The 22,820-nt window shown below is 44.9% G+C and overlaps 1 protein-coding gene across 1 annotated transcript in view; it reads right to left on the reverse strand.

Moving 5' to 3' along the window:
* Positions 1–22,415, reverse strand: part of GPAT3 (glycerol-3-phosphate acyltransferase 3) — a 60,729-nt gene extending 38,314 nt beyond the window's left edge. Inside the window, exons 1-2 of the mRNA XM_032875883.1 lie at positions 21,767–22,415; positions 14,326–14,392 (exon numbers count right to left, since the gene is read on the reverse strand). Of these exons, the coding sequence (XP_032731774.1) occupies positions 14,326–14,392; positions 21,767–21,907 (208 nt within the window). The 5' untranslated portion in view covers positions 21,908–22,415. The remainder of the gene's footprint in view (positions 1–14,325; positions 14,393–21,766) is intronic.
* Between the last annotated feature and the right edge of the window lie 405 nt (positions 22,416–22,820).

The raw sequence follows: 22,820 nt of genomic DNA on the forward strand, positions 1-22,820 counted from the left end.
GAAGAAGGTCAGGGAAACAAATGAAAACAAACACAACGGTCCCACACCCCGGGACGGTCCCACACCCCGGGATGCAGCAAAGTGGGTCTAAGAGAAAAGCTTACAGCAGCACAGGCTCACCTCAAGCAGCAAGAAAAGTCTCAAATAAACAACCTAACCTTACAGCTAAAGGAGCTAGAAAAAGAACAAACAAAATTCAAAACCAGCAGAAGGAAGGAAGGAATAAAGATTAGTTTCATTTGAATGAAATAAAATGGAATCTAAAACAAACAAACAAACAAAAAAAAACAGAACAGATCATGGAAACCGGGAGCTAGTTCTTTGAAAACATCAACAAAATTGACAGACATGGAGGGACGCCAGGTGGCTAAGTCGGTTAAGTGTCCAACTCTTGATTTCAGCTCAGGTCACGGCCATGAGATCGAGCCCTTTGTCAATAAGCTCTGCACTGGACAAGGAGTCTGCTTGAGATACTCTCATGGTATCTCTCCCCTTGCCTCTCCGCCTGCTTGCTCACTCACTCTCTCTCTCTTTCTCTAATAAGTAAATAAATCTTTTAAAAAAATAAACATGATAAACATCTACCCAGACTCATTTTTTAAAAGGGGGAAGGGCTTAAATAAAATCACAAATGAAAGAGGAAAAAATAAAACCGACGCCACAGAAATAGAAAAGATTGCAGAGAGTATTACCAAGAATTATATGCCAACAAATAGAACAACCTAGAAAAAAATGGATAAATTCAGAGAAACCCATAAACTACCAAAATAGAAACAGGAAGAAATAGAAAACTGGAACAAACAGATTACCGACAATAAAACTGAGTTGGTATTCAAAAACCTCCCAACAAGGAGAAGTCCAGGACTAGACAGCTTCACGGGTGAATTCTACCAAACGTTTCAGGAACAGTTAATATCTAGACTTCTCAAATATACCAAAACATAGAAGGGGAAGGAAGACTCCTGAATTCATCCTATGAGGCCAGCATCACCCTGATGCCAAAACCAGATAAAGACACCTCAAAAATAGAGAACTGCAGGTCAGTATCTCTAATGAACAGAGATGCAAAAATCCCTCGACAAAACAGTAGCAAACCGAATCCAACAACACATTCACAAAATTATTCACCAGGATAAGTGGGATTTATGCCTGGGATGCAAGGGTGGCTCAACATTTGCAAATCAAGGTCCCTTACCTTCCAGAATGGCTTGCCATCTACCACCTCTTCTTTCTCCACTTCCCTCTCCCTCTTGCTGTCTAATCCCACCTCTGCAAAGCAACCAGATTCATCTTCCCAAACCTTTGATATCCCCTCACCTAAAGAAGTAATTCCTTAGCCTGGCATTTACGGCCTTCTAGGACTTAAACCTAAATATCTATCCAATCTCAATTCCTACCTCCAACTCATTTTCACTCATTCTAGCTCAAACCAAACTAAATCAGTCCTTGGGCCCCTAATGTTTCCTGGGCCCTCTTACCCTCCTGCTTTTGGTTATAATTTCTTCCACTGGATACCACATCCCTAAAATCATGCAAAATTCTTCACATCAGAACCCCTTTTTCCCTTTTTGTGTTTTCTTTGAGCCCATGAATCACCAACTCCAGTCATCACATGATGCAGGCAATGTCTTAACTGTTTACAAGCAAAGACAAAAAAAAGACCAAGTTACATCAAACTTATGAAATGTCATTTCTAAGTTTCTAAAACAAGCTTGTACTAAAGGACACAAGGGGTGGCTTATCCTATGGCAGTAAGGGTGGAATGGCAAGGCAATGGCTTCCCTTAAGAAAAAAAGGATGTTAGCTCTTCTTGCTGATTACAAAATGCCCGCCTTTCTCTCCTTGCATATATACCCCAATACACATGCTTCTCTGCGAGAACAGAATGTCAGACGAGCGTCAGAGGCTGAACACGGTCACACGCGGGGATTTCGTCACGCCTGGTGGCATCACACACCTGAGATCTATTATGGAGAAGTCGTGTGGACTGGCCAGTGACTGGCACATAAACTCACTGTCATGAACATAGGAGTCATTGAAAATGAGGATGTTCGTTTATTTGAGTAGATTTGCACCAACATCATTGCAAGAGATAGGAAAAGGAAGTGTATATCTGCATGATACACTAACAGATACCGACTTAAACAAAAAGCCTACCATACTTGGGAAAAAGGAATATACTCTTACTCTTTGCAAAGACGAAGTACTCTACAAAGTGTACACAGCAGATGAATGTGACTAATTACTCACAGTCAAAGCCTGTACTCTCTGTCCAGTCTTAATCTCCTTTTTTCTTGTTTTTTTGTTTTTTTGTTTTGTTGTGTTTTTTGTTTTTGGTAAAGGGATGGTCTCTGGAATTCATGATCAATTTCCTCTCTGTGTAAGCCAAGAGAATTTCCCTGTTCGCAAAGGGATACCGGAAATCATTATGCTTTTTCTCTAACAACGTGAAGACTGTTAGTATGCATACACACTGGCTTTCCGTAAAGGCCAAAGTCAACGTTCCTCCGAGTTGCTGGACTCTCATGCAGTGCACTTTTCCGGATATTCAAAGGTAAAGGGGCCAAATTATCCCACCCCCAAAGTTTGTCCACGGCGTCTCTACATCCTCGGGCTTTCGGGTCCGCTCCATTTCCCAGTGAAATGAGCGTGTGCAGGCTGCCCAGCACGCAGCACCAGAGAAGCACAAAGGCAAGGCCTGTCGATTCCAGAAACACTGAGGCAAGACAGGGTGAAAGGCTCTGCAGCCCTAACAGAAAAGCAGACCATGCCTCAGGCTTTCCTTTTATTCACCAGTGTCCCCAGAAGTACAGGAGCCATAAGGGGTCTATGGGTTTTATTCTCTAAGGAAACTTCAAAAAACAAAATAGGACTCCAGGAAATTAATGTCCTTCCCTAGCCAGCCCAAGCTTTGAGGGAAACAGAACTCTGAGGGAGAGAAGCAGGAAAAACAGGCACCTGACCTAGAAGTTAATGAAGGAGGAACAGAGGAGAGCTTTCAAAATACTGAGGTTCACACCAAGAGAGGGTCCTAAGGGTTTTGCACATCCCCAGGGAACGCAGGCATCACTAGGCCACCAACTCATGTGACATGTTAATTCATGTTCCAGATGTCATACTGTAGCATCCTCCTACTCCAACCCAAGGAAAGGACTCTGTCTAATCACAGGCCCAACAGGCTTTCTCCCTTCCCTGAACCAATCCCCAACAGACACAGAACTACTTCTATCTGCTCCCCATCTCCCCAGTCTTCTGAGTACCAAGCCTACTTTGGCACCCTGGCCCCTCACCTTCTTCTTTGTTGAAAAACTTACACTGGCTGGGGCATCTGAGTGGCTCAACTGTTAAGCATCTGCCTTCAGCTCAGGTCATGATCCCAAGGTCCTGGGATCGAGTCCTGCGTCGGGCTCCCTGCTCAGTGGGAGCCTGCTTCTCCCTCCCCACTCCCCTGCTTGTGTTCTCTCTCTCTCTGTGTCTCTCTCTGTCAAATAAATAAATAAAATCTTAAGAAAAAAAAAAAAAAAACCTTATGCTTTACCAAGAGCTTCAGCAAGAAAACAGAGAAGATTGGGAAATGCCGTTATAAAACCTCCTAGAGAGAGGAGAAAAGGAGAAGAGGGCTTGAAGGGTGCTGCTCCTTGCAGAGTAAGGAACTGATGAAGACCCTTCTTGCTTTCTCTGCTTACAGAGTCAGTGGCCCACAAACAGACACCAATGTTAAATATGACCAAAAGACAGATTAAAAACTGAAAAAGTTAAAATTTGTATATGGAATGTATCACAACAAAGATGACAAGGCACTGCAAACAATTGAAAAGAATTTTGTTACATAATCCATGCCTTTCCTCAAATTCTCAACTCTCCATTCTATGTATAAAACTTTTCTGTGTAATCTACCTTGTAGCCTGTGTTCAGTTTCATGATCATTTTTTGCTAAGAAGCTCTTTCTTACATAAAACATTTTGCTTTAATGTAAACCAGTCTTTCCCATCTTTTATGGTTACGGAGAGAAAGGGGGATGGCTTCTTCCTTCTGCTAATCAACCTACTGTCCTATGAGTCATCCTTTGGGTTTTTTTCCCAAATTCCATCATCAACCTTCACAGGTCTGGTTGGCCACTGCAGTCACCTTTTGCAGGCTTCAGAATTTCCTCTTGACAGGAACAGAAACAGTAATTCTGGGATCCTCTGTACCTTGACGTCACAGCTAAACCACTCTGCATTGAGCCCGTCATATCTAATGTCACCCTCTTAGCCAACCTTATTTCTGTGTTTGTTCCATCCACGAACTACACTCCCTCCCTCTGCTACGCAGGCTATTGCTCACACCCCGAGTTTGGAAAGTCCCGTCAGCTCGGTTAAGCCCAAGCCCCCTCGACGTGGCTGGTTCAACACTAACACATCCTCCAAAACACCCTCTCTGAAGTCCCCCATCCAAAACGATCTCTTTTCATGCAGCATTTAGGAATTTTCTTCCTCGGGTTAATTACACTTATTTTGGGGACATGCGATGCGTCAGCACCGGCTGGCTTCCAGTGGTCACGGGGATGTGAGGAGACTGGGGAGATCTCTGTAAGGAGGCCGAGGGCTGCCTGAGGGCAGAGTTCAGCATCGGACGTGGGTGCACAGAAAACACTCCGTAAGCACTGTTCACGCAGGGACCGGGGTCCGTGATCGCCAGCGGCCCGTCACTGCAGAGTTCTGAGAAGTTCACAGTGCTGGTTCTGCCACTGAGGGCAGCATCATTCCAGGTTCTGTGCTTTCCATGCCTGATAGTCTACAGCTCTGCCTCCTGAAGTGGCAGCCTTTTTCTACCATGTAACCAAGGCTGGCTTTTCTTTCTTCTTCTCTTAATAAAGATGTTATTTATTTGTTTGAGAGAAAGAGAGGAGAGAGAGCACAAGCGGCGGGGTGGGGGGGTGGCAGAGAGGGAGGGAGAAGCAGACTCCCCGCTGAGCAGGGAGCCCGATTCAGGGCTCAATCCCAGGACCCCAGACGCTTAATCGACTGAGCCACTCAGGCACCCCGAAACTGGCTTTTCTATCCCATTCTGGAACATCCTCCTCGGGTAAAGGATCTTCAATGTCACCCTTCTCTGATGGTTCATTTACCAAAACAATCAAGATTACTTTAAATTCTACTTTGTTTCCTAGGTTACTTAAAACCCAGCTACAAGCATTCAGTCAATGATACGGTGCTTCCAGTTACGTGGGTCAATACAGCTCCAGACAATACAACCAAATCTACGTCTAAATCCAGTTACTCCAAAGATTCTCCTCCTTTCAGTTAGTGACCCTTGGGTAGATGGTGTGAGACACTCTATTCCAGATCCCGAGTGGTGACAAGGTTTCCTCAGGAAGACCAACTCCAAAGCAGTCGGTAGTGAAAAGCTGTCTGCAGGTGTGTGTTAAGGAGGCTACATCATGGTTCAGAGGCAAGGACCCATCACCCAATGACATCTGCCAGGATTGGGGGGGGGGTAACAGAGTGGTTTTGTCAACCCGTTATTTAGAAGAGGATACGATCAGAAGCTTTACTGAAATAAAGGTACATTCAGTTTTTCCATTTTCTATAGTTCATGTATCTGTAATACAATAATTTGCCCCTTTTTAAATTTTGAGTAATTTTCTTTTAGTGTCTCTCAGTTATCAAGACTAGAAATACTGAAGGTGTACTTGTTCTCCTAAGAAAAGCAAACGAGAAAAATCAATTCCTTTTTCATCACTATATACCCCAGAAGTTCCCCAGAAACTTACAAAATAAGCAATGTTGATCATAAAAGAAGAGGATTTTAACCCCAGATATAAATACTGATCATGAAATTAACCATATGTTTCTATCTATTTTGAAGCAAAAACAGAGTGGAAGAATGGACATTGTCATCAGCTGTCAGACAACACTGCAGAGAAACTAATAGGCATTTAGAATAAACAGGCAGAGTTTCATTTCAACAACTAACATTTTAATTTTTACACTTTTAAAAGTTTTTTTTTTAATTTATTTGAGAGAGAGAGAAGAGCAAGCGAGAGAGAACATGACTAGAGGGGGAGGGTCAGACGGAGAGGGTGAAGCAGGGTCCCACTGAGCAGGGAGCCTTATGCAGGGCTCCTAGACTGATCCAGGACCTGGAGATCATGACCTGAATCAAAGACAGATGCTTGACTGACTGAGCCACCCAGGAGCCCTAACAACTAACATCTCATACACTATACTGTTGACCCGTTTCTTGGCTGACAACCCACACTAACTTTGTTGACTTGGACATGACTACTTTGATTAAACAAGAAATCCCACAACAGAGAAACATCTGTAAAACTTCCTTGTCGAATGAGCCATCAAATCAATTAAAATTATAATCCTAAATATTCTCAATAGACTCATTTCTTTAAAAATTCTGTTGATGATTTGAAATTTAAATGCTATGAGTTTCCTAGTATGTGACAAAAGCCAACATTCAGCAGAGGAGTTCCCATTTGTGGAAGAGTTACTTCAGCCTTCAAAGGGAAAACGGAGACAGCAGGATGGACTAGAGGACCAGGTAAAGAAGGTATAATTTTGGGAGGGAGTGGTGGCAACTTTTTGATTTTTGATTTTGAATAGGAAAGATAAATCAGACTGGGATTTCTACTCCTTATGTGATCTGAAGCAAGTTACTGACCTCCTTCACCTGTCGTTTCCTCATTAGCTAAGTGATAATTAACAAAATCTTCTTCATGTAAATAATTTTGCATGATGCAGTCACTGTTTAATAAATGGTGGTGATTATGTTATTAATATTGATATTAATATGGATAGATTTTTGTCTATAAAGTAGAAACAAAGTGGAGAAGTTTTGTTCTTTTGACTGGGGCTTTCTCTGAGGGTAGGGTGGCCAGAGGGCTGTTAGGGGAGGACACTGCTCTGGGGAACACTTCTAAAACGACAGGCTGGATTTTGGCTTCGATGGTAGCTGGTGAGCTGTCTGCTCCTCCCAATGGTACAGAGAACTTCCCTAAAAAAGAATGTACTCTCAAGTTGACTCTCCCGTCCCCTGGTCCGGTTATCTTCCCACTCTCAAAGAATCCCTGAGTCTCTACTCTCATCTGGCTTTCTCCACCTCCACAATGCTGAGACGCAGATACTCTCCTCACCTACTGAAGAGTCTAGGACTAAGAGAACTAAACCCCAACAAGATCGCCAACAACTAAATAGTGTTGGGGACAGAACTAACACCTGCTTTTATCACTTATATTTATTTCTTTACTTTTAAAGATTTCATTTATTCATTTGACAGAGAGACACAGCAAGAGAGGGAACACAGCAGGGGGAGTGGGAGAGGGAGAAGCAGGCTTCCCACCCAGCAGGGAGCCCAACGCGGGGCTCGGTCCCAGGACTCTGGGACCACGACCTGAGCCGAAGGCAGATGCCCAATGACTGAGGCACCCAGTGCCCCTTACCACTTATATTTAAAAGCAAAACTAATTTCATAGAAAATAGGGATAGGCACAAGGCATATCACCTACTTTGTCACTGCTACGTGATAAGAAAAATGATTTGAAAAATAATGGGATATTTTATGAGCTTCGTCGCTGCTTTCTTAACATAGGAGACTTCCTTTCCGTGATTTAGGGCTTCTTCACAATGCAATGAAGACCATTAGTCTGACGTGACCTTTTACCTTCTTTCCTGTCAGAACCACTCCTTCCTGCTCACTCATTGTGGGCCAGAATTAAAGGCTAAGTCATCTCCTTTCAGAGGTTAGAGTACACAGTTATACACAAGTCTCCAATCCAGTCTAAAGTAAATCTCCCTCCAAAACAGTATATTTTCATCAAATTATGAGGCAAAGTTTGAAGGAAGAACTCTTGTCTCACTTCTACTTTTCCTTAAAGAACAGCCTTCTCCCCACAATCCCGTGTTGTCTGCTAACCCTATTGTTCACAAGCCTCACCTCCCATGCCATCCTTCCCCACACCAGCCACCAAAGACTGGAAATCAAATTCTGCTCCTTCAAGGGCCTATTTATTAGAAAAGTAAGAAAATTATGGTGACAATATTGGATACCAAGAGATGAACACATTATTCTCAGAGAGCAGTGGTTCCAAAGGAGTGGACAGAAGTTAGGGGAAGAGAAAGGATTTTGCTCCCAGGAGACATGGGGCAATGTGTGGAGACTCTGTCTTATCAGGAGTTTGCCACTATGATCTAGAGGGACATCTTACAATGCACAAGACCCCTCTCAATGCATAATGGCCCTTTGTCATTCAACCCAAAATGTCAGTAGTCCCAAGGCTGAGAATCCCATCTCTAAGAGGTAATATGTTTTGAGTAACAACTCTTGTTCCATAGTTTTAAGTTTTAATTCCAGGCACTGGTCAGTCTCAACAGAGTTGTGTTTCAGAGCAGATAACCATCAATCACACTCTTGAGACAAATATTTACTTTCTATTCATATAAAACTAGTTCTATGCCTCAAAACTAGTTCTATGCCTCTAGCTAAGACTCTAGCTAAGCAATTCTTGATCCTTTATTTAGTTGTGTTTTTTTAATCTTTATGCTTAAAGTATAAGTTTAACCAAAAAAAAAATATAAGTTCAACAAAGAAAATGATACCCATTGTCATATTTGCTTCAGATATTCTCTAAAGAAAAAAACGACACAGTTAAAGCCCATCTCCCCATTCTTTCTCTTCCCACCTAGAAAATAACCACTAATCTGTGGTACCTACCACTTTCACATTTATTTTATACTTATTTACATATATCTAGATAATTATGTAATATGTATTTATAGTAGGAATTTTAAATGCTTTTTACACTACACATTTTCTTTTCATGCAACATTAAAATTTGTGTACTTTGTTCTCTTCATGTAAATCCCGTTAACTCACTTAGACTGGCTCACATGTTAATTTTCCTCCTGATGAGTGACTGCATTGTCCCCACATTTTCTTTTCTTTTTTTTAATTTTAATATAGCTCTCTGCAAGACAAAGTTTCTTTCTTAAGATTTTTATTTATTTATTTGACAGAGACACAGCGAGAGAGGGAACACAAGCAAGGGGAGAGGGAGAAGCAGGCTTTCCCCTGAGCAGGAAGCCCAAATTGGGGCTCGATCCCAGGACCCTGGGATCATGACCTGAGCTGAACACAGATGCTTAACAACTGAGCCACCCAGATGCCCCTGTCCCCACATTTTCACTATTTGTATCCACTTGTAGCAAGTCTCCTAACACATACATGCTGAGCATTTGGCTAGGTTTGATATCTTGGGAGAAGTGGAAGTGAGGGGCTATCAACGAAATTTCATGTAATATGAAAATTTCATGTAATAAATTTCATGTAACAAATATCATGGAATATTGCACTTAGAAATACAGATGACTGGGGCGCCTGGGTGGCTCAGTGGGTTAAAGCCTCCGCCTTTGGCTCGGGTCATGATCCCAGGGTCCTGGGATCGAGCCCTGAGTCGGGCTCTCTGCTCAGCAGGACCCTGTTTCCTCCTCTCTCTCTGCCTGCCTCTCTGCCTACTTGTGATCTCTCTCTCTCTCTCTCTGTGTCAAATAAATAAATAAAAAAAAAAAAAAAGAAAAGAAAAGAAATACAGATGACTAATCCTGTGGTTTACAAATGAATGACTGCAAAACGATCAAAACTTTGTCTTGAGAGAGCTGTATTAAGCTGTGAGGATAAAAATGTACGTTATGCTAGAGAATTTTCTCAGAATCACCTGCTATTAAGTAATTTTTGTTCCTTCCAGGAACAAAAACCATACTCCTTATGTCCAGTAGAGCAGTATCAATAAAATAAATAAATGTATCTGTAGACCATGACTGAATCTAGGTTCAAATAAATCAATTATAAAAACATTTTTAAACTGTTAGGGGGATTTATATATGAACTGTGTATTAGATGATATTAAAAAGTTAAGTTTGAGTTAACCTAGGAGTGCTGTGGCTATTTTTTAAAATCCTTTTTTTAAAATGCATGAAAAGACATGAAATCTTATATTGCATTAACTATTTTAGCAAAAAATAAGAAGGCACAGGTGAATCAAGTGTGGCAAAATCTTGACAAATATTACCTGTATCAGGCTCATTATACTATTCCTCTACTTTTGTGTGTGTTTGACAATTTTCATCATCATCGCCACCACCATCAGGCACACGATTTGTGAACAGAGGCAGACTAATAAAAGCAGGTAGACATTTGGCAGTGATAAGGAAAATCTTGCTCTATAATCCTTCCATATCCTGTAACTGGATTATTTTTCTCTCTACAAGTAGCTAGACAAGTTCCAGTCTTTTATCAGCAAGATAACCCCATTAAATGCACTATACTACACTCTGTGAGGACAGCAGATACTGACTTATATTCAGGGAGTTTGCATCAAGACGATACTACTAAATCAACTTAAGTGATTTAAACAGACTATCAATGCCCCCCCCCCCACTTCCCACCAACCAGCTGCCCAGGGGAACACCTGGGTGGCTCAGTAGGTTAAGCAGCTGCCTTCAGCTCAGGTCATTATCCTGGGGTCCTGGGATAGAGCCCCACTTTGGGCTCCTTGCTCAGTGGGGAATCTGCTTTTCCCTCTCCCTCTGCCTCCCCCCACCCCCTCTCCCTCTCACACACAAATAAATAAAATCTAAAAAAAAAAAAAAAAAAAAACCAGCCTGCCCAAAACAAAATGAGTATTGAAAATGATACTCAAATTTCTGTCACAAAACATTATCCCATATTTTCTACAAATGAAAGAGATTCAGTATTGATGCCACCAATGTTATACCAGAATCAACATGGTTAATCAAGTCTCACAGAAAGAATTCCAAAAGTAAAATCAGAGCAAAATGTTAGGCAACCTGAATTCTCTCTGAATAGGTATAACATCCGGAGTTTCAGCACAGCATCTTGCCCTTTGTGTGTGTGGTGGGGGCCGGTGGGGGAGGAAGCGATGGGGATGGGAGGTAAGACATACATGGCAGGAGAGAAAGTTAGTATGGGAGCTTCATTAACAATAGGCCATGTGACCCCAAATCGCTGCGCGTGGTGCCTGCGGGCGTGGGCAAAGGGGGGATCCTGAGGAGGCACTTCCCATGCAAACGTTGCTGAATCAGACCAACGGCACGTTGTAGAGGACAGCGCCTACATAACGGAGCCACAGCCTCTATTTATTTGTATTGTTTGTGACACCACCAGGACAAGGGCAAACTCAGGCCTTTCTTCCTGCCTGTTAACTTTTGGTCGGTAAGCATTCAACATGTCCTAGTAATATAATGCAATTTATAGCAGAATTAGTCTCCAGTTCTGAGAATGGCATAGTGTATTACATTCATTATAAGCACGGCCCTAACCCTGAGTCATTGAAGTCCGTTGCACAATCAACCCTTGAAATCAGTCAGGTACCCAAGGATGAGGCAGTGGCCCTTAACAGTCCATGGTCCCTTGCACGATTTACAACAGAGTGAGATGAAAGTTGGTAAAATCTCAATCCACCGCGTTCCTGAGTCTAACAGATGAGCCTGTCCCACGGCTGGAGCGGCGAGGCCCATCGGCCCTTGGGAAACAAACGAGGGTAGAGGGTAACTACGTTCTCCATAGACGCGGAGTGCTCAGTAGAACACGGTTCCTTAAAGAGGGGACGAAAGATGTATCTTCAGTGTTGCAGTAACAATGAGGAAACATCCTTAAAACTGGAAGAAGGTGCAATAACAGGGCTCCTAGAAGAGACCTTGCTCGTGACCCTGTCTGAAGCTCGCTTGGTAAAGCAGGCGGTTTCAAAGCAGCAGATGGCTGAAGACAGGAGACAGCGCTTCAGCCACAAAGACAGTGTTTCCCTCGGTTGGGCTTTCCTCAGGCTTGTGAATAAAAGCACAAGAGACACAGAACGCAAGAGGGGTTTACCTGCAGAGAGAGGGACTCAAAAAGTGTTTCCAAAACTCCATCAGATGCAAGAGCGGCCGAAGAAATTTTGGGTGCAGAAATTAACACAATTATTTTCCCTGTTTAGCCAATCTCTCCCTCTCCATTTCCTGAACCTCTCGCCGGCTCGGGAGCGCTCCCACAGCTCCAGAGGTCACCTGCTCTCCTGGGGCCCCTGGCCTGCCTGTGACCCTTGCTTCAACCTCAACCGGCTCAGAGCCAACTGGGGTTCTTGCTGGCAGCCGCACAGAGACACGAGGCTCCGGAGGCAGAAGACTGCGGCGCCCGGCGCGCTTGTGTCTTTCTTCGGCCTCAGCCCGTCTGTCCAGGAGGAAGACGCTCCCTGCATGCGGACTGCACACAGCAGGTGCACGAACAGGGCACACACCCCGGGACAAGGCTGCCTGGGCAGGATGGAAACCAGGATGGGAGCGGAGGCACACACCAGGCATGGCTGAGGGTCCACAGAGATGAGGGCAGCCCGTCTGAGACTGAAGCAGATCCCACGCAGTCCTTCGCTTATGGCCTACCTGGGCGTGCATCGCCGTGACCTGTCAGATGGCTGTCTCCTCACAGGAAGCGTAACTTAGTGGTCTGCAGAGCTCATCAAACTCATAAGTAGCAAATGCTCAGTAACGGCCAATAATCATTGCCTATTTCATGGCTAAAAGGAACAGCTACTCTGAATAAAAGAAGATAAATTTAGGAGACTTCAGCCTTACTCTAAACCATTATGATTTATATTTTCTCCTCTTGTTCACTTCCACTCTTTTCTGGAGGTACCATGGAAAAGACAGAGCATGGCAAAAACAAAAAAAAAGGAAGGAAGGAATCCAACAAGTGACACCATTCAGTTCAGTACAGGCTAAAAAATCTAAACTAATGCTAAGGACACCCTCACCTACTGATTTTTAATCCTCTTAGCCTACCAAATTGAAACACCTTGTGCATTAATTCACGGCCCAAGATGTGCACCACCACCACCCCAATCAGTGACACCCCAAATCTCACCAAATACAACAGAAAACCAGCAATAAAGTTTGTTGTGTCCTTAATCATAAGGATACACATTTAAAAAATGTACCTGGAAAAATTAAATATTAGTAGATCTGCAATGTCCAAGAGACGTTATCTGACAACAAAAGGAATGTGTGTAGCCAGAAATACCCAATCTTGGTAAAATGTTCCCAGTGATAATACCTGGTGTTAAAGTAAACACCAGAAAGATCTACTAGTTGTTTCAATCCTTTGAACGTAACAATCCAATTACACAAAATGAGCAGATGTTTTCATTCAAATACTTTGTTTCCAAAATGCACTATGGTATAATACAGTTTCTACAGTATTCTACAGCCTCCGAAAGACAAATTCCTCCTAGTCAAGTGTTTGACATTGTGATTATCTTTAATCCTAAATCAGACGGGCACAAAACTGTTTCTACATTTTTTTTGAAAAACATGTAAAGTCTTTTAATTAAATCAAATGACTTATTTATTCCTAATTTCATAGTCATCCCTTCCATAGAATTCTACTTTCCTATGAACCCCTGTCTCAAACAATTCTTAAAATTCTTACCCTCAGTAAAAGAGTTTATTGGAACAATGGCAAAATACTAAAAGGCACAAGCACTAGAGAGTTCAGTGACTCAATTCACTTTTAACAAAAATTGACCAGGGTCTTTACTGTAGGACTTTTCTGAGCCCTTGTTACTATGTAATGTATAGTAACTATGTTACCACATTACTCTGTAATGTTACTTTCTAAAAGCAAGGTGTCACATGTGGTGGGAGTAATTATTTATTTCACATATTACCAATCAGCTTTTAGTAGGAAAGGGTTATCTTGAGGAACATTTTTGAGAACAAGTTAGAATAAGGTGCTAATAAAACCTCAAAAATAGGTTTGACTCTAAGATAGTCTAATCAGCATTTTTTTTTTTTTAGATTTTTATTTATTTGACAGACAGATCACAAGTAGGCAGAGAGGCAGCAGAGAGAGAGAGGAGGAAGCAGGCTTCCCACTGAGCAGAAAGCCCGACGCAGGGCTCGATCCCAGGACCCTGGGATCATGACCTGAGCAGAAGGCAGAGGCTTTAACCCACTGAGCCACCCAGGTGCCCCTCTAATCAGCATTATTTTCTTAAATTGTTAACTACATCTTTAAAAATTACAGGCAACCACCTTTAAACGTACACCTCTAGAAATGCCCTATAAGAACACAAAGATGAACTAGCACACTATTACCTCTTACACAGTGAAAACTCATTCAAAACTCAGCCAGCAGCTCTTTTGCATAAAGAACAAAAGTATGAGTGGCCCAAAGCCTACAGAATGCACTGCTTTCTGCATATGTCAAGTTCAAACTGAGTAGATGTAAATTTATCCAGTCTGGATGCATTAACCGTCATAAATGAAAAAGAAGACTTACCGACAGAAGCTGAGCTTTTAAGACCCGACTCCTTTGGGACTCCTTTTTCAATTCGGATTGTGGCCCACTGTTTAAAAACAAGTAATGTTGTTAGTGTAAACGGGTCCATGGCCACAAGGTAACATACTCGAACCTTACTTACACACAAGTGGAATTAAACGGTAAGCCCGGCACTCTCTGAATTAGAGACGCCCTTGTAAACCTCTGAGGTAGCGGTAATCGGAGACTCAAGCACAGCCTTATATTCATCACTGATTATGCTCTAATAAAATGAGCACAAGATCGTGTTTACCCTATTGAAACCCCTCACGCACCTGGGACCCCCATCAAGGACTCCTTGACAGCACAGGTTATGGCATCAAGTCTGAGTTCAAGGTACTTAATCCTTCTAGGCCTCAGTTTCCTCATCTGTAAAATGAGGACAATAGTTCCTATTCCTCAGGGTTGCCATGAGGATCAAAAGAGATGAACGCTCGCCCTCATGAATACCTACTAAACACAGGAGCCGAAGAATAACTAGTTTTCATAACAAATAAGGCATTCAGGGGCTAGACACACTCAGAGAGACTAACTGCCTGCATCAGCAATAGGCTTGCGGAAGGGGCTGCCCACACTTGGGGGACTGGAAAGAAAGTGGGGGAACGGCTGAAGACATCACCCGGTCACCTGGTCACTTGCCCCTATTGAGATGCACAGGGAAATGTTATGATTATGCGGAACCACAGGTTTGCAAGAACTTAAGAACAGGAAAAATCAATTCCCATTTTTGTTTTCAGTGTACATAGGAATATAAAGAAATATACCAAGATGTAATTTGTTATTTTCTCCTTTATACTTTTCCTACGCATTTCCAAAATTATCCACCATGAACATCAGTGTTCAGAGACCACTGTGGGCTTACTCCCCAGTGAACTTTGTTGGTAGCAACCCAGAAAATGCCAATGGCTATTTTTCCAGTTTAGAAAAGGAATGATTAAAATTATTAAAATATGTTGATGATTACAATTCCAGAAGCTAACCTTGTCTAAACTGAGTGATTGGAGAGGAAGTGGGAAATTAGAGGTAAAAGGCATTGTGATCATTATAAGTAGGACTTCAGTGCCCTTGAAGGACCAAAAAGAATTTTTCAAAAATATAATGGCCAAAAACCAGGTATTGCTAGACTCACAAGGAATTAAACAGATTTTTTAAAATGCAAATAAATAAGACAATGAAGGACAAAGACTAAGTAACCTAAAACATACCTGGAGGTCAAGGAGAAGGGCATGACCTGAGTACATCAGGACCCCGCACAACATCCCAAAGAGCCAAGTAGGAACATGCTATTTGCCCTTAGAGAACAGCCTATAAATAGACACTTAATCTTCCTCCCTTCAAGTGGCAAATCACAAATGATAGTAAGACTCAATCTTAATCTGATCGTGCCTTTTTCCTTCTTTGGTGATTTAATGCAGGAGTCCTCAAACTCTAGACATACCTCTCATCTCCTCTCCTCTCGATAGACGTGAAGGTTTATTTCCACAGTTTTTCACTTTAAAGCTTTTAGTACCTATTGTCATTTATAATTAGACCAAAGATGGATTAAAATAAAATTTTGTCATAACCAAACATTTGTTATCTTGGAGCTCACTTTTTTTCTTGTGGCCAGGTGATTTTATTTTTTATATAAGCAGCAATGACGTTAGATTAGGACAATTATTCCATGCTCATGTGATGGAAAAAACTGGTATTTTGAGGCTGTTATGGGCTGAATTGTGTCTCCTCCCAAAATTCATACACAGAAACCCTACCTTCCCAGTCCTCAGAATGTGATTGCATTTGGAAACAAGGCCTTCTTTAAAAGGTGACAAAGTTAAAATGAGGCCTTTAGGATGTGCCCTAATCTAACATGACTGGTGTCCTTCTAAGAAAAGGAAATTTAACAAACACAAGCATCCAGGGATTTGCACACAGAGAGGAAGGATCGTGTGTAGGCAGCCATCTGCAAGCCAAAGAAAGAGGCCCCAGAAGAAACCAAACCTGCCCACACCTTCATCTGGGACTTCCAGCCTCCAGAACTATGAGAAAATAAATTTCCATTATCTAAAGCACGCAATCTGTGGTATTTTGTGATGGCGGCCCTGGCGGACTAATACAGGGGCATGCATCCTACAGCGTGATGTGCTACAGGGCTCCGCGTTCTGTCACCAGGCAAGTGTCAGAAGGCATACATGCTCCTCAGTCGGTAGCTCCAAGGTCTGTCCTACAAAATGCAGTTACAGTGTCCAAGACTAGCAAAGTTTCAGGTTGGAGGAGAAGTCATTTAATGCCAAAGGAAATGTGTAGTAGAGAACCACTTTCTCCTGTGGGCTTACTCCCCAGGGAAGGTGGAAAGCACCCAGGCTTTGCAGCCAGACACTGTGCATGCGAGTTCTGGCTCTGCACTTCTGGGCTGGGCTCATCTCAGAGGGGAGATTTTTCACATCTTGGGACCTTGGTTTCATCATCCCTAAACCAGCGACAGTACCAAGACAAAAGATTAAAGAAGGTGATCTATCCAATGACTGCCACACAACAGGCCACAAAGTGGAAAATGTTGGCTTCCTCCTCCCTCCTCACACCTTACAATTTATTTAACTTCCAAAATGATCACTTTTTTCCAGACCGCCATTGCATCTTCCAATAAACAACTCTGTCGCTTCTACCATGCCAACTAATCAGGTAGCCCAGAGAGAGAGATGGGGAATATTTCTTCAGAAGTTCTAAGCCTCTTCTAGAGGTTATATCAGAAAACATCTGCCTCCAGGAAACATGAAAAATGCAATTCTGTCCACAAGAAGATCCTGAAGTATGACGGTGGCTTTTAACAATCCCCATTGTTACTCCCATCTTACTTCCCACCCACCCCCAAAAAGAAAAGTTGAAAGATACTTCCCATTGGGTTCTCACTCTACTTTACTTTAAAAATCCTCTTGGGGGCGCCTGGGTGGCTCAGTTGGTTAAAGCCTCTGCCTTCGGCTCAGGTCATGATCTCAGGGTCCTGGGATCGAGCCCCACATTGGGCTCTCTGCTCCGCAGGGAGCCTGCTTCTCTTCCTCTCTCTCTGCCTGCCTCTCTGCCTACTTGTGATCTCTGTCAAATAAATAAATAAAATCTTTAAAAAAATAAAAATCCTCTTGGGAAGCAAAAAGCAGCTGTCTCTAATTCACACACAAAAAGTGTTAGGTACGATTTTAAGGTATCTTCCTTTTTACTTATGTATTCATTTATTTGTTTTTTAAGTAGGCTCCACACCCAGTGTGGAGTCCAGTATGGGAACTCATGACCCTGAGATCAAGACCTAAGCCGAAATCAAGACTCACACTGGACTTGAACTCACAGCCCTGAGTTCAAGAGCTGAGCTGAAATCGAGAGTTGGACACTTAACTGACTGAGCCACCCACGTACCCCTCAGTCTGAGTTTTAAAGCTTAGATCAAAAGCTTGCAAAAATGTGACATTGTCACCTAGATAATGGCAACTTTCAGTTCTTACGCTAAAAACATTTAAAAATTAGCTAAAAAGAGAAAAGGAGAGGATGAAAATTATATAAAAATTCAAATATAAGGTTTATCCAAATCACAGCAGGCCGCTGTCCGTAGCATAAAACCGTTTCTCGACAGGCCTGTCATCTTGGCAGAGTAAGAACTCGGGCTCTAGATCCAGATTAAAATCCCAACTCTACCACCAACAGCTGTGTGCCGCTATCCGGATGAACCAGCTCGAAATAACCATTCCCTCACCTGGCGGCGGGAGTGGCACAGCCTGTCAGAGAGCTGTGCCACCAAGCACACTGCCTGGGCAGCTTTTCTTCATTATTACTTTCTGTCATAAACCGCCGTGGCCTTCTAACACGCTTATTGTATCTCCAACAGCAGCAGTAATGCCTGAGTATTAGAGTACCAGAGGGGCTAGAACCATCCGACATGACATTTATTGACATGCCTTGTAAAGAAGATGAAAAACTAATTGGTGGATGGAGTGTAAAGGGAAAGAATAATAATTAAAAGGCAAAAATAGTCTGCTCTGAGTAAGTATACAGACTCACTAAAGATCTGAAGGTAGGTTATTTAGCCACATAGGAGCAAAAGCAAAAACAAATAAAAACAAAGAGTGTTCCAATTCAGGCAGCACTGGGATTGGAGGACCTCCCGCGTATTGGTGCTTTCCTCGACCTCCCCCATGGAGGCACGCCGTAGCTCTCTGAGTCATTTCTCTCTACACCCATGTGGCATCTTAAGTGACCTACTCAAGGTCGCAGGGCCAGAAGTTCCAAAGAATCTGTCCAGCTTATTTCTCAAAGGGTGAGAGAAAAATTAGTGCATCAACATTCATTATCTGTCCATAGCCTGCGCTCTCTGGTTGGATTATTCACGTCTCACTGCCCTGCCTTCTCTACTGTTCCTTTACTGATACTCTCTTCCCACCTCCACTTTCCTGTAATCACGAGCCTTGGGCCAACGCATAGCCGTCCTTCACCACCCTCAGCCCCGTCAGCTTCCGTGGTTGGAAATGACTTTTTTTTTTTTATCTTAAATCCATGCTCCTGTTTGAAAGAAACATGGAAACTTCACACACACACACACACATACCTTCCCAGAGATTCCGACTTGTATGTCCCACCATCCAAACGCACCACCCTCTCCACATCCCCACCCCAAAGTTTTACTGTTCATGGTTTGAATTCCTAAAACAATTTTCCCAATACGAAGTTGCAATAATGCTGTATAAACTCCTTAGAAATCATGATATACCCCTGGAAAACACCAGTTTACAGAAAGAAACCACCAAATCCATTGAAAACTAAGTGCTAAGGAATAATGAGTGACAGAAGGACCAGGCCTTGCACAGAATCAACAAGAGGGCGATGTATTTGTCCAGAACTAAAAATGTCTGAATCCTGAAAAACCAGCACAATTTTTAAGGGAATTATCCCTATAGTCAGGAAAAGCAATGCACTGTACCACCCAACTGAAACGTCTGTGAAACATCTAAAGCTGTTCTAGCAGGAGGAGGAGAAGCCGGGCACCATTTAGGCACCATTTCCTTCTTCGGTGCCTAAAGCAGATATCACTCTGGGATCACAGCTCCTTCCTGAGGAGCCCAGCCGCTCCCAAACACAGGCGCTCCAGTCAGCGACAAGTCAGGGTTGGCCCACAAAATGAATCCCCATTCCAATTACATATATGCCGACCATCACTCTGACCCAGTAACTTACTCTAAGCAAAGAGGGTAGTTCCTTGGGCTGCCATCTACCTGGTTTCCAGGCTACATGGTCTATCTCCCAGTAACAAGCAGCGCCTCTCTGAAAGTCTCTTCAACTCTAAACAGACAAGAAAAAAAGAAAACTTCAGGCCCTACCTAACTGAAGACCAGATCCTGAACTGGCTACATCCCTTCCAAGTATAGTAGTTGTTTGCCAGGAAGACAGCAACTAGCTGGTCTCTCTCCTTGACAGCTCTTTTAGTTGTACCTTGAATTATCAAAGCACGACAGACAGGAGTCAGAGGCTGGAAGCCAGTGTGTGGGATCTCCCTCCACTCCAGTCTCACTTGGGGTATAAATTCCAAAAGACATATCGTACGGGGGAACAACTCAGTCGTTTCAGAGTTCTGAGGAAGAGTTCTGAACGCCAGCCAAAGAGGATCGTCCGCTACGTGGAGAGTATCTGAAGAAGACCTAGCAGTAAAGAAGCAGCCTAAGAAACTCACGGCACAGAGGGACCAAGTTCCGAGTGTGAAGCCAACAGGAAAGTTAAGCACTGCCCCACATCTCCCCGCAGAAACCGAATCTTTAAAACCTGAAGATGAGGATGAAGAATCAAATCCCACTTCAGAGATGACACAGGAAAGCAGCCACAGAAGGAAAGTGCAACAAAAATCTGGGGCAAAACAGGAGATTAGCAGGTAGAAGAGAGTTGCAGGTTAGCGGGTGAGAGATCAGCCGGTAATCTCCACGTGGGAGACCAGCAGTTTAGAGATGTGTATCTGGCAGCCACCCAACTCACTGAGGGAGAAAAAAAACAAGGCCTGCGGGTAGACTGAAGATAAGGACAGAAAAATGAGAACTTGATTTGGAAGGTCCTGTAGAAGTTAGAGAAAAAAGGGTGGCAGTGTCTAAATAATAATATTATTCATTTTAATTAAAAGCCGCAGACAATGTTTTAGCAGCTAACACCTACAGGCACCTAAAATGCTTGACATGTTAACTCACAAAACAACCCTGTGCGGGGTGCCTGGGTGGCTGTGGGTTAAGCCTCAGGTCCTGATCTCAGCCTCAGGCTGATCTCAAGGCCCAGCCTCAGGCTCCCTCCAGGCATCTGCTTCTCCCTCTGGCCCTCCCCCTGCTCATGCTTGCTCTCTGTCTCTCTCTCTCATTCTGTCTCTTAAATAAATAAATAAAATCTTTTTTAAAAAATAAACAACCCTATGGAAATAGATGTTATATTGTTATTCCCATTCTACAGATGAGGGAAATAAAGCACAAGAAGTCGGTGACTTCCTTGAGGTCACAAACTGAGAAGGGGAGCTGACTTTGGAAGCAAATCTGAGCAAACCTGTATCCAGTCTCCTCATCACTGACTACAGGTCCTCTCCTCACTAAGACTCCTGTCTCCACTTAATTCAAGCAAACCACTGACTTCTGAGTCTGTTCCCTCCCCTGGAAAAAGGGGGTAACACTGGCCCTCCCTCCCTTCCAAGGCAGTGGGGAGCATCTGATGAAAGAGAAGGGAAAGCCCCCCACCCCCACCCCAGTCATGTTCTTAAGCTCCGCGTAAGGCTGAGCTGCTCTGGCTCCCCACCGGCTAACAGCTTTCTGTGCAGAATTGAGAAGCAGGAGTGCAGGGAGAACAGAGGTCAAAAAAGTTACATTTTCAATGACATTTCAAGTGCTTTGGTTAGATAAAATTTCCATGACTCCATTAAAATATAATCAGATTTCTCTCTACCGCCCAGCAATCGGTTTCTTATCTTGAGCATAAACTGGAACATGGTGCCTTCTGGACAGCCTTAGTGCGTGAAAGGACCTCTGAAACCTGGGGCTGTAAAACCGGGGCAGAGCGAAGGGACACCACGCACTAGCTGGCGGACAGACAGAAATCTGCAGTATAAAAGACAGCTGCCTTGTTGATCTAACCAACACTAGTAATAAAGCAGTGGTTTATGGAAGAAGGGGGTTCTGCACCCAGCAAGGGGAACGACAAGGTCCGAGCCCGGACCCCCACTCTGCGGGAGTAGCCCAGACGCTGTCTCCGCGCGACTGCGGGGGACGAACGCGCGCCCCGCGGGCCCGCTGACCTTCCGAGACGGTCCCCTCGCACCAGCTCGGCTCTCAACAGCTCTGCTGGAGGCCACCACCGCCCCGGGGTCTCTCTCCCTAAAGCCCTCAGCGGTGTCGGGGCGCCACATCCCCCGGGCACCCACCTCTAAAGTTTTCACCAAGATTTTCATGTAGATCTCGGAGATGCCCAGAGACACCCCGAAGGCCGAAGGCAGGAGGATGAGGCCGAGCACCAGCGTCAGCCAGGTGGAAAGGATCTTGCCGGCCAGCTCCGCGCCCTCCATGGCTGGGCGCGCCCTCTCAGAAGGGGTCCACGGAGGCGGTCCGAGCGCGACAGCTGTGTCCCTGTCCCTAGGCAGGCGGCGGCAGCTCCGGGAACAGAGGCGCGGAGCCGGGGTCCGGAGAGTCAGCGCCGCCGCCTCCCGGGACTCCCCTCTGCAGGGAAGGAGGAAAGGAAGGAGAAAACTTTGAGCACGACGGCAATTTCCTTCCTTCCCCTTCGGGCTCCTCCCGGCCGCGCCAGTTAACTCTCTCCCCGCCGGAGGCCCGCGCCGAAGCCACTGCAGCGGGCGCAGACCTGGGCGCGCCGGCGGGCGACCCGAGCTGGGGTGAGCGCAGGGACACCGCGGCGCGGGCCCCACCCCGGTGCCTAATTTCCTCTGGGCGGCGTTTGCGACGACTCAGCGGCTGAGTCACCCAGGCCCTCCCGGAGCGCGCGGCCCCGCGGGCGCCCCGCACCACCGCACACGCGCCGCGGGCGCAACTGGCGCCAGGCCGAGCCCTGGGCGGGGGCAGGCTGCGACCCCGCGCCGGGCGCCCTATTTCGGCGCCGGGCCTCGCCCCGCCTCCCCCGTCACCCAACCCGGAGCCTCCAGGCGGGTCCGCACCGCCCGCGCCGCCGCACACGCCCCCCGCCGCCCCCCGCCGCCCCCCTGCTTCCCGCGCCCCGCCTCCCCCGGCTCGCCCGGCCAAGGTCCTTTGGGGAGCGGAGGTTTGGGCAACACGTTAGCATTTCTTCACCCCCGGAATGATGCATCCGGGACGCTGGAGGAGGTCGCGGCTGTAAAACAAGCTCCTGCGGGGAGAGGGAAGGCCCCGGGCGCGGCGGGGCCGCCGTTGGCGCCGCGTCCGGGTCTCCCGCGCCCCCTCCCCCCTCCCGGAGCAGCGGCGCGGCCCTGTCTCCCGCTCGTCCGCGGA

The sequence above is a fragment of the Lontra canadensis genome, unplaced genomic scaffold (assembly GCF_010015895.1).
Source record: "Lontra canadensis isolate GAN:19392208 unplaced genomic scaffold, GSC_riverotter_1.0 scaffold1, whole genome shotgun sequence".
NCBI lineage: Eukaryota > Metazoa > Chordata > Mammalia > Carnivora > Mustelidae > Lontra > Lontra canadensis.